Here is a 12,780-nt window from a genome sequence, read left to right as displayed (position 1 = left end):
CAAGAAGATTAATCTAATTTACTGAAATTTGAAAATAAAACTCCAGCTCAAGGTGAAACCACATCTGGTTTAAACAATAGCAACGCTATAAAAAAAATAAAAATAAAACATTGCGTTTTGGAAATGTGGAAATGTTTTGCCATAAATATAACAGTGCATATTTTCATAGACATATGGTATCTTTTTTATCAGTAATCCCACAATGTCAAAAGCTGATTATAGTGACTGTTAAAAAAAAATGTAACCGTAACATTATCTCTGTAAAGCTGTTTTTGATCCTACACGTGGGTTATCTATCATAACGACTCGACTATTATTCCAATGTTGTGTGACATGAGTTATGTCATTATCATGAACTCCCGTGGTTCTCTCACCCCCCGCCGCCTCCCTCAGAAGGTGTCCTCCCCCTCTGTGTTGCTGTTGGAAGGTGAGATGTGAGGATCAAGGGGCTGTGTGTTGATCCTAGCTCAGGAATGGAGAGCCTGTGTGTAAAAAGTTTGTCTGTAGACGGGCCCGGTCCTGCTGAGGGCTCCACGACTCCCACACACGCTCCAACCTGTGCCCATTCACAGTTGACTGCCATGTAAAACACGTGGAGTCTCTGTGGAACCAGGATCACAACCCCTCTGTAAATAAGGTACACACATATGGGGCTATCATATTGTATATAAAACATGGCAGCAGGCCCTGTTTGGCAAACAGATTCAGACACAGGATCCAGGTGTTCCCAGAGGAGGAGAGCTTGTTGTGGTCTGTAAATGTGTGTGCTCCAGAGACAGCATGACAACACCTGATCTCCTGGTCCCAGTGGAGCAGCCAGCAGTGCACGAGGCCTGCCATGTTAGCTATACAAGTTACAAGGTCAAGGTCTGGACAGCAGTTCACTATTGCTTTTGTCTGAGCGCTGGAGGTGCAGCCGATTCTCAGGGAAACTATACATCACGTTCCCAGAGCTGGCTCGGAAATGTATCACTTACAATGTGGTTTAATATTTAAGGAAATCTGCCAGTACAGGAAAACTCTCTGTAACTTCAGGGAGGTTTTACTTTAATTTTTTTTTATTTTAGAACATGTGTTGGGTTGCATTTATGTGTGTGCATGTGTGTACCTGGAATAACACAATGTCATGTGACATTGTATAACACTACATATATTCTAACTATCATAAAGCATCCGCATTAATGCACAAAACATGTTTTTTGTGTCACAGTGAATTCAGAACATCATTTAACTTTTAAATTGGACATGTTTCTTTTATCCTAGTTTATGAAAATACAAAAATAGCACATTGTATTTCACTGAAGGTAATGATAGAAAGGGTGTGTCTGTGACTGGGACATTTCCCTTAAACATTGCTTTTGCAAATATTGAGGGCGGTTTCCACACAAATGAGAGACCACAGCTGAATCTTTATTAAATTTTGGTGTCAGTTTCTTTGTGTTGCACAAAGGGTAAAAAAATAATGCTACAACTCCTGAATGTATAACATTGTTTCAAAACGGATTTTGATCAAAATTACGGGACACAGACTTTTTCATTTACTATAATGGAATGATTCAATTATTCCACATTTTTCCATAAAAATATATGTGTATGAAATCAGCAGATAGAGTACGGTTTTTGAAGTGTGAACAATAAAAGTACGTTTACCATTCAAGGTTGATCGTTGGCTCAGTTTGTGCCTGTCTATCTTTTGACTTCTTAAGAGTAAAATATAAGATAATATATGAATGTATGGGCTTTTATCACTATCCATTTATACTATAGCCGTTTCATAACAAGTAATAGGCTGTTATTACTGTTTAAGTGAACACCGTGTACCCAGACAACTATTTGCAAAGAAGAAAACTGCAGATAACTGTGCCATCTCGCTGTCACTATAGGAAAACTTCTATTTAAAAACATACTTAACAAAGACATTTCCCGGATAAGCGATTATATATTCATTCCAGCTTTCTCCAAGCGTAATTTCATATTTTATAGCTACGTATCCTTGGTGACATGAAAGTATAAGTTACCATTAAGCATGAAATGGGCGCCACTACATGTCCTGTGGGAACTCAGGGAATCTTTAAAGGAATTTTATGGGACTGTGATACAGATACCAGAGAAACTATAAATGCCGTTTAAATAGGGTCGCTGCATCGACTATTCATCATCAGAGACGCACAATAACTCACTTCAGCGCCTAGTGGGAATATTATGGGACTATCCCAGAGAACTGAGTGGATACGAGTCCCACAGCGCTGCAGTGTTTCCCAGTAGCTGCGCTCTGGTCCCGGCGCAGCGCTTTCTTATGTTAATGCGGGTCTGACATCAGCAGTGAGATCAAAGCGGGGCAGGGGTACTTCAGAGCTGAGTCTGCCCCCGCTCAGGCGCACTCCCTCTCCTCTGCTCAGACCTCTCTGCCCCTCACACACTCACACACTCCCTCTCCCTCTCAGCGCTCTGATGCACACCATGCCTACCTGTCCGGACTTATTCTACCACGCCGTGCTGGATTTTACTGGCGCTTCAGGCTGACTCGGACTCGCACTGCTGTGGAAGGACACCCCGACCCGCTGAGATCCGACTGCTTCCACTGCTTTGATTTCCCTGCGTCGCTTCACTCAGCAGTGACCAGTCAGCAAAGGTGAGCTTCGGCCTGTTTGGCTGGGGGAGAAGTCACGGTCTGTGGGCTGCTGTTAGTGGGTGTGCTGGGTCTGTGTGGACGCTTATTCAGTGAAGACAACGTTGATGGCTTTGTCTACAGAGGCGTGATCTGCTGAAAAAAGTATGGAAAAAGCTGTAACGAAAATTAGTTTACGATAGGAGAAATGCTGATTTACTCCATTTATTCCAGTTTATTTCCCACTTACTGTATAAATAGCCTATTTTAATTTCATGTTAAACCAATTAGTTTGGGCGCAGCCCTCTGTAAAGTGATTTCTAAGTCTCTCCTCATGGAGACTTTTGTCTTTACACTGGAAAATACCTTTATCATAAGTTTTCTATAAAAAGTATCCTTTGTCCTTGTCAGTTAATCTCCACTAATGAGTCTACACATGATTACTGATTAATGATTGAGTCCAGTCGGCTTGCCCTGCCCTGTTTATCTCTGACTGATGACAGACACATCGGATGGTGTGTGAGTCTATCAGCCTTTATCTTTTCGGGGGAAACCGGAGCCACTTTGGCCAAAAGTACATTTGAGCAGTAAAGCGGCTTATTGAAGGCCGCGACTTGACGCCGAGCGGCAACAGATGTGTGAACCGCTCAGGAAATACGCGAGTTTCCGTCGATCGTGTACGACAGGCTGATTATTTTATTCTTTTATTATTACTGTAACCTACGGGTCAGAAATCTAGGGCTTGAAAAGCGGTTGTAATACTCAGTGTTGCAGTGGGGAGTTTCTGTCAGCTCATTTGAATAATTAATACAAGTGATTTCACACAGTTTCGAGCGCGTCTCGGCCAATCAGCGACAAGGACCGGAACTCCGCTGCTTGAAAAAGGCCCATTATCATCGGCTCCCTGCAGGTTTGACGCCTCGCTTTAAGCTCCCTTCAGAGAGATGGCTTATCATCGGCTCAGAGCTATCAGATCCTGCCTGTGATGCGCTGACCCGGCCACCGGCGGCACATTACCGCCGATCTGTGCCGCTGTCACTCTCATTCTGCGTTTATCCAAGTGGAGCAGAGGTAAAACCGAGCTGAGTTATAGAGAGTAAAATATGCAAAAATGCAAATAACCCGACCAGCTTGATCATGGGAAACAGGCCTGGAGTGTGTCCAGAGGTCATGCATGGAAGCCTCACCAGCGCTGTGGAAGTAACCACAACGGAAAACGATCCGCTATAATGTGTTATGATCCTGTATATTTTAGAAAAACCTCAGCAGATTATGAAGCAACACAGAGTCTCACAAAGGAAAGGCAGCATCATCATCCCTCTGTGAGAATTTAATTGAGGTTTCTTTGTCTTTAAACTTTGACTGCAATGACTTGTCTTCTTTTTGTTTATTTGCATAAAGAATGAAGCGGACTGCTGCTGTATTCCCCTGAATTATCTCACAATAGTGTTAGTAAACTATCTAGAAAGTATTTCTATGATTATGCTCGTTTCATTTTTTGTTTTCTTATGTGTGTTCTTTCATTATTTAATGTGAGCAAATTACCTGAGATTGCTGACCGTAAATAAAATTTTATTCCTTTATTGGATTTTTCTGCTATAAGATTTGACCTGCTTTTTAATTATCTAAACCTTTTAGTGTTTCACAGCTCACACAGATTTTTCACAGTCACCGCATCAAGGAGAAATAGTCAAAAGTGGAACCACTGTCGCACTGCTAAGTCACTGATATTATTTATCATATTTATTACAGGGTTCAGAAGAGGAGGCCGTGTCATGAGCACTGACCTTTGAGTGTGAACCCAGAAGCCCAACTGCCCTTTGAATTTGTGTCTTGTGTGAATTGGAGCCACTGTCCCACCATGAGGAGCAGCTCTCATGTCCTCCCTCTTGGCGTGCTCACAGCACTGCTGCTGTCTCAGGTCTGCTCCGGCATCAAATGGCTGTAAGTATTCTCAAGACAGCCGCCATTTCTTATTTCAGGCAAGTCGCCATCTTTACACGGATTCACGTTCAAACAGTGTCACAGCAGATGTCATCATGAAGATGCATGATTTTTGTGTGGCTCTTTGCTGCATGTCTCAGTGTTTTATGGCGTGGAGGGCCCATGGCAGCTTTGAAATGGGCCCCAACATTCCTCAGGTTGCTCCTGACTGTGTGTTGTGTACATGTGTATCTGATGAAGTAGACGGTAGATTAGCGGGCAGTTCTTCGGGTTATGAAAGGAAACCTCTTTGGTTTAATTTTAATGCAGCTTCAGTAAAAGGAGACAGCGTGTTTCCGTTCTAGGATCTCAGACTGAACTTACCCCCTTCTGCATAATAATAAAACGATAAGGACAGAAAATGAGACGTCATGGCGCCACAGACAGCAGCAGTGATGTCACTGTCTCATCAGGCCTCACATCAGTTTAAAAATAGTGAAGAAGGAAGCTGCAATACTGTAAATTTGGACACAAATGTTGACAGCTCGTACTCAACACCGCACTGTTTTTAAAGCAGAGTAAGAGTAAACAATAGTTCTCACAATAATTGTGGAAAGTACATGAAAATCCCAAGTTGCTATTTTTTGAATTTGTTATGTTTGAACTGAAGGGATGGTTTTGTTTGGCGTTGGAGGTTTTCTTCGCAATTTGCGTGTTCCGTTGTTTATTTCTTTATCTGCACATTTATACCCTTGCCTTATGTCGGATCACTGTCAAAACATAACTTTTAGGATTTGCTTTACCAAATATATCCCTGGCGTCTTATCAGGGTGAGTGGTTGTAATACTCACAGCGGGAGGACTGGAGCAGATGTGCCATGGGAGCTGGGATGGCATGTGCTAAATCTGAGCGTGAAGTCGTACAGTCGTGATAATGCACAGCGGTGAAATGCAAAACAGATGCAGTTGTAAACACCTGTGAGTGCCGGGTTACCACAAGCCCAGCAGAATCACAGCTTATCGTTGGGCACAGAGTGGCGGCCCCTCGGCCCCTAATGCAAAACAGGCCAAAGTGCAGGCGGCGCTGCCTGGTTCTCACGAACTCTCAGCAAAGTGCAAGACACAGAAAGCAGAGAGAGAGCTAACCTGCTCCGCCTGCGGTTTCTCTATTAAGTTAATCCATAGTACGTTTAAATTATTTAAATCAAATGTGTGTGCCCTTTATAGTCTGTAAACGGATGATTCATGTCAAACTGAGGCCACAGAGGACGCGCTTCCTGTGGTGGAAAATACAAATGGTTAGGGATCTGTGTGGTTCTTCGACTCACTGTAGATCAGAATTTAGTGGAATTTTTATATTTTTTGGCGTATCTCGAGGATTCTTCTGTGCTTTAACAAAAGAAAAGCCTTGTGCCAAGAACATGTCACTTATATTTTATGAATCCGCAGCTGAGTTACCCTTGGGATTTTCAATGTGATAAGATGGTTCTCTTCTGTAGCGCATGCCAAAATATTTCCTTGCCTCAAGCATTATCTGTTTCAGTTTTTCAAGTGTTTATTCAAAGTTGATGTATCTTACAGGCTTGAAATACGTGTATACAAAGAAACTCAAATCACTAACACACCACTGTAAATAAATCTCACAGCTTGCTTTGTTATTCCCATAAACGTAATAATGCCACTCCTCATAAAACAAATTACATGTGATTAAGCAATTATCACCATTGTTGCCATCACCACTGCACCTAAGAGAAAATGTGTTCTATAATTTAAACTGAATACCCCCTGTTTTTGTCTCTCTCTCCCCTGCTGCAGAGCACTGTCACACGCTCCTTCATCTTTACACATCAACCAGACTCACCATTGTAAGCTGCTGCCCGGACTGGTGTCCTCCCAAGCTCAGCTGTGCCGCAGCAACCTGGAGCTCATGCAAACCATTATCCAAGCTGCCCGCGAAGTCAAGAAAACATGTCAGAAGACCTTTGCTGATATGCGTTGGAACTGTTCCTCCATTGATATCCCTGTTGATGCCCCAAAGTATCGTCCAGACCTCGACCGAGGTATGGTCATAAACCGACTCTGTTGTTTCCAAAGAGCTGCTCCAAGTTTTTTTAACCACAAGAGTCTAATGTTTACGGTCACGCTTGACATTCAATGGCTATCCAAAACCAGGGTCATCAAGTCCTGCATTTATTGCAGTTCAGTTGACAGTAACTGGTGAAGTGAGCTTCAGTCCTTTGATGGTGTGTGTGCGCTCAGACACCACAACATGACTGAACTATGATAAAGAATCATGTCTTTTGCAAAAATTACTTCTGGCTTTAAGATGACGTGTGGCCTCATCTTTCCACTTTTTTTTTTTACTGCCAGCCAAATTATTCCATCACTTATTCCCGGGAGCCTTCACCAGGGATTTGTTCTGAAGTGTTATTTGAGAATGGCCTCTTTCACAGCCTGTATACATTCTGATGATTTAATAATTGGCTTGTTATTTCTGAGAGCTGCAGCATTATCTGACTGCACGCCTGCTTGCAACGCAGGCTGCCTCTGTTTCCAGAAGGGCCTTGAATCAGCCAGAGGCAGTTGCTGGGTTGTGGGTGGGGGAGCTGTGCAGCCCCCCTCACCACCACCACCACCACCACCACCACCAGAAAAGCCAAATGAACAGTCTGCAGTGAACAGGAAATAGCTCATCTCTTTTCAGGGATGGCTTTGATCTAACCAGCCCACGGTCATACATGATTTCTTCCCTTACTTCCAATTGCTCCCTGACCTTTCACATATGTGCTCTCCATGTACACACATCACCACCAATTACATCAGCCCTCACTCTGCATTACAGAATGGGCAGTGATGGGCTGTGTCTGATACATTTTGTGCAGGCGGTGGGTTTTTCTTTTCACTGAGATGGTTGAAAAGCTGAGAAAGAAACTGGGAGATACGACTGATGGATGACAGAGAAGTTGATTAAAGCTTCAAAACTGAGCAGATCATATTGCACATAAAATATTTATGAATCTACAGATATTTTGCTACTAGTAATAACTGTCAGAGCTGAAAGGATTCACTGATTAATCAACCAGCTGATCAACAGAAAATCATTTCAGTCATTTTTAGATTGTGAGGATTTGCTGGTTCCAGCTTCTAAACTGTGAGGATTTCTATTTGTCGCAAACTTGATTCCTGGACTGTTAGTTGGACAAAACAAACCTATGTAATTTAGATTTTTCTTTTGACAGGAACGAGAGAGGCTGCATTCGTGTATGCCCTGTCTGCTGCAACCATCAGCCACACCATAGCCCGGGCGTGCACTTCTGGAGATTTGCGTCTGTGCTCATGCGGTCCTATCCCAGCGGAGATCCCAGAGCCCGGGTATCGCTGGGGCGGCTGCGCTGACAACTTGCACTACGGTTTGATGATGGGCTCCAAGTTCTCTGATGCTCCCATGAAGATGAAGCGTGCAGGCTCCCATGCCAACAAACTGATGCACCTACACAACAGTGAGGTTGGGAGACAGGTAAGCAATATGGACTGGAAAAATGCAAATATGTTGTTTCTAATTGAGTTTTATGTCTTTTAAACTGGACGTTGCAGTTTCAATTCTATTGTATCTTATTTGTATGAGCTTTTTCTAACCTCCATGTCCTCTGTCCTCTTGTCAAGGTACTGAGAGAGGCGCTGGTGATGAAATGTAAATGCCACGGTGTGTCCGGCTCCTGCTCCATAAGAACCTGCTGGAGAGGTCTGCAAGACCTGAGGGAGATCGCCATGGACCTCAAGACCAAGTACCTGTCAGCCACCAAAGTGGTTCACCGGCCCATGGGGACACGCAAGCAGCTGGTACCTAAAGACATTGACATCAGGCCGGTGAGGGAGAACGAGCTGGTCTACCTGCAGAGCTCCCCGGACTTCTGCACCAAGAACGAAAAGCAGGGCTCCGTTGGCACGCAGGACAGGTGAGGCAGTCACGTCGTTGTGTTCGATTGAGTATGCATGAGATGAGAGGGGATATTTGACAGTAATGATAGCTCTCTGCTGTTTGGAGTTAGCTGACGAACAGGAAATGACCAATCCTGGATGCGTGCTCACCCAGGATGTTGACTCTAGTGCCGCCCTGTGCGGTGGCACCGTTTAGTTTGCAGACCGGCTGATAACAAGCAGTGGCTCTTGTGAGTGCTCCGTCTGTGGCTTGTCTGAGCATGTGTCAGTGAAAAGGCCCCTGTGACTGGAGCCCTTGTCCTGCTATCTGAAACACTGACTAATGCAGTTATTCTTAGGACCGAGTGTGCCAGAGCTGATATCGATTGGAGAGGGCCACACAAATGAGAAAATAGTTAATGGTCCCCCAAAGATAAAGGTTTACGCACTTCAGCTATTCAGCTCCAGTGTTTTCGCACTTCAGCTATTCAGCTCCAGTGTTTTCATAGGGACAGTGTTTAGTGCTGCTGGTTTCTGGGCTGCGAGAAGTTAGTGGGCAGCAAGGCAAACCATTGTCTGAGGGTCTGACTCATGGTGAGTATCAAAGAAATATGGCACAAATATTCAGCGCTGTCTTTATAAGCCTATTCAGTTTTCCAGTCTCCCTTCAGTACGTTGCAGAGGACAGGTTGTATCTCAGGTATTATTATTCAGTTTTTAGGACAAAGTTTCTCTGTTGACCAGAATTAATCCACTGATCTGATCTGTAGTTGTTTAGCAAACTTATATAAGAATAAATGTGATTTTGTCCGTTCATATACCTTAGCGTTACCAGCCTATGATCGTGGTTGTGTAAGCCACAGAGGTTCACTATTTGGCACGTGTTGTTGTTGTATGTTGTAAATGTCATGCATCATATGATCCCTCAGCCTTAGGCCACTCTACAGATAACCAGAAGACATGCTTCATGTCACAGACACTCACTGGGCCCAGTGCTGTCCCTTGCAGCCTGATAACACAGCAGCCACACACAGTCTGCAGCATTAGCGCTTTTGCCAAATAATGATGGCACTCCGCAGTGAGTGTGTGATGCTGATGTTTTTGTATGAGTAACTGTGAGTCTATGTGTGTGGGTGTCGATATTGTATCCTAGAGTCAGGTTTTTGACTAAAAGGAGAAAGTGGGACAGGAAAGGTGAATTTTAGCAGCAGCTCCTAATGGATAAAGTGTGATCCCTTGTGCAAAAATGTGTCATGGCCCTGAGAAAAGGCACACTATTGAAGTCTGTGCTTTAGTCTTAAATTACATTATTGTGTCACTCCTTAAACCATCAGTCTGCAGAGTGTACAGTCCTGTCCTCTTGCTCAATTTACAGTGCAGCAGCAATCTAACCAGATCTACCTTCTGACAAACCATAACTGTGTGGGGGTTTATGTCTATTTCCCAGCTCTCAGCCATGTAATAAACCTGTCTTACACTCTCAGTGACTCTATCCCTCCTCCTCCTCCTCCTTTACTCCCACAGCAGCCATCAGCTCAACATCTCTCTCACCACTCTGGTCATTAACACTCTGCCATCATAAAACAATGCAATTATGTGAAGAGGGCAAGCTAAAGAGAGGGAGGGCAGCCCTGTGTATTCACTGTGATTTATGGCGGGGCTATTCTCTGTTCATTCAAGATGCCTTGGGCTTCTGAAATGAGAGACTCCAAAGCATCCGTTGCCCAAAGCCGACGAAACACAAAGGCAAATGAAAGAAAAAAATGTTTGGAAGAGGGGAGTGCACAAAAGGTTAAGGCACACCGGCCGGTCAAGCACTTTTAAAGGACTATTGTGGGCTTTCCGAAGGCTGTGAGATTGTACAAAATGTTTTAGAATGAAGCTGTAAACCTAATTATCTTGGACATGAAACCAAACTGGCAATATGTGAGCCTCCATATCTAACTGAATTTCTTCTTTTTGTGTATCCTACTTTCAGGCAGTGCAACAAAACCTCTGTTGGCAGTGACAGCTGTGACCTGATGTGCTGCGGCCGTGGCTACAACCCGTACACGGAGAAGCTGGTGGAGCGTTGCCACTGCAAGTACCACTGGTGCTGCTACGTAACCTGCAAGAAGTGCGAGCGGATCGTGGAGAGATACGTCTGCAAATGAATCCGTGCTGCCGCTGCCGCCGCTGGCCACACCAGAAAGTTCTCTACATGTACTCAGCCACCCGAGGCTACAGATTAACCAAAGCACTACAATACCAAGAAGGCTTAATCTTGTCTTAAGCTTTAGCATGTGTATCTCAAGGAGAAGTGGTCTATTCTTGTGTCAGTATCATTTTTTGTATCGAATCTCCAAACTTCCAGCTGGGCTTCTAACCTTTTTTCGCTTCACAAACCTGGATGTGGAGAGTGTGGCCACAGTGTCAGTCGGTTTACGTGAAGACCGCCGTCCTCCTGGGTATTTTCTTTTTCTTGTTAATGATTATGAATTCCCACACCAGGGATATTGAAAGTCTATTTTATTATATCTCTATTAAAAAGAAATAATATTGGATTTTATGCTGGAGGAGAGGGATCCTCTTTTCCCCCTCACCAGACAGAGACGTTTGCTTGACTTTATTCCACGGGGATTCGAAGGGTTCTGATGGAACCGCGTGGTTCTTTTTTTTTTAGGTACTATTGCAACTTTTTTCCTCTGCAGAAATGGACAATGGAGGAAAAGGAAACAAAAAGGGAACTTCAAGTACTTTTTCAATCATGGAACATTTTTGTGGTTGATGTTTTGGACTTTCACCATGTGTCCTGTGTTGGATCATGACAAGCCTGCATCCCTGTGGATTGAGAGAGGACAACTGAGAACTTTGTGAAATGGTGCATTATCATCTTTATGTCTGACATGCAGGCAGTTCAAAATATATTCTATTTTTTAGAGCATATGAGCTGAACTCATGGATTTTGTAAACCACTTTTGTGTGGATGTACATACTGTTATTTTGTATACTGAAATAAAGAAAAGAAGTATTTATAAAATAATTAAATGATCTTCACCATGATCTCTACATGGATACTGCATGTTTTTGTCCTTTTCCTTTAACTGCACCTTTAACGACATATTGTGGGGTTCACTTTACAGAACTTTGGCAAAGACAAATCCATAATTATTTTCCTACTAAGCAACATTTAGTGCAATTCACTGCAAATCCAAATGTTATAAAATAACACTTTACCACAACTTATTGCACACTCTGACTGCAAATCACCTCGGCACAGTCAATAATGAGTTGCAGGGTTCAACCTGACAGCCTGTTGGGATCGCTCTCTGAATTACCCAAACCCTGGGAAAGTGTTTGTTTGGACATTCCACCTCCTCACAAAGGCCATTGCAAGAGGTTTTTTGTCGCTCCTAACCCGGCTTTAACACTCAAACATTCATCCGTCTGCCTCTCAGACCTCCAATGGACAAACATCACATTTAAAAAAAGACAGAAATCTAATTTATTTAGAACATAAAGCCAGACTGTAGGCCTGTCAGAGGGAACAGACGTGGTGCTGTGTAGAGCGGAGATATTACCCTCTGACCAGCCTTGTGTTAGCTAAAGTGGTTCTCATGATTTTACACTGACAGAAATAGCTGGGGAGGACGTAGGGCCCATGCTGTGAGCTCACATGATGCATCGCCTGCACCAAGCTGCACACTCACTGGAGCTGTAACAGTTCTTGACCTGGGCCTGTGGACGCACACAGAAACTGCCAAAACAATCCCACAGACTGTGGAAAAACAAGGCCGCCAGTCATTTAGATTTTAGTGGCTGTTTTATGACAGTGGACTTGTTTCACAGCTGTCCTTATCATGTTTTTTCATTTTTCGGATACAAACATAGCTTGAGAAGAGTTGATACCAGTTCAGGTAATGAGGAGAAATATGCCAAGATGCTGGAAATACAGACTCTTTAATGTGCAAACTGAGAACAAAAGACGGTGCATATGAAAAGTATGACTAAGGGGAGTAAATGAAACACGAAGACGTCTTCTTTAAGCTTTGATCAGTTCATGCTGTTGTATAGTAGTAGTTTAAAAGCAGAAACCAGAAGTGAGGGTAGACACAGTGTACTGGTTTTGGTTTGGAGACAGGGAGTATCCGCTGCCTGCAGGTGAGCGGGGGTCTGCTCCGTCTGCACACAGCCCCGTCCGTCGACAGCCTCAAGGACTCTTCAGTCACTGGCATTCCTCAGCCTGGCAGTTTAGGACAATTGGGTGTCCGTGTGTGTGTGTGTGTGTCTGTGTCTGTGTGTGTGTGTGAGTGAGTCCACCCATTACTGTCTGTCACTGAGTTCACTGTGAAG

General features: G+C 43.7%; 1 protein-coding gene across 4 annotated transcripts; it reads left to right on the top strand.

Moving 5' to 3' along the window:
- Positions 1-1,392: 1,392 nt before the first annotated feature.
- wnt11 (wingless-type MMTV integration site family, member 11) lies at positions 1,393-11,490 on the top strand. 4 transcript variants are annotated; one of them, XM_071461325.1, is made up of 6 exons: positions 1,393-2,632; positions 4,361-4,552; positions 6,346-6,590; positions 7,770-8,047; positions 8,194-8,486; positions 10,427-11,490. In XM_071461325.1, the coding sequence occupies exons 2-6, from the start codon at positions 4,470-4,472 to the stop codon at positions 10,599-10,601; spliced, it is 1,074 nt and encodes a 357-aa protein (XP_071317426.1). In that variant the 5' UTR covers positions 1,393-2,632; positions 4,361-4,469; the 3' UTR covers positions 10,602-11,490. The 4 variants fall into 4 exon arrangements, with proteins under 4 accessions (XP_071317426.1, XP_071317429.1, XP_071317427.1 ...); XM_071461328.1 differs by lacking the exon at positions 1,393-2,632 and adding an exon at positions 2,655-2,773; XM_071461326.1 differs by lacking the exon at positions 1,393-2,632 and adding an exon at positions 2,892-3,679.
- The last annotated feature ends 1,290 nt before the right edge of the window (positions 11,491-12,780 follow it).

The sequence above is a fragment of the Trachinotus anak genome, unplaced genomic scaffold (genome assembly GCF_046630095.1).
Source record: "Trachinotus anak isolate AG129_WGS33_773 ecotype Australia unplaced genomic scaffold, CSIRO_AGI_Tana_v1 ptg000024l, whole genome shotgun sequence".
Lineage (NCBI taxonomy): Eukaryota > Metazoa > Chordata > Actinopteri > Carangiformes > Carangidae > Trachinotus > Trachinotus anak.
The sequence above is the reverse complement of the archived record's forward strand: the minus strand, read 5'-3'. Positions and strand labels throughout refer to the sequence as shown.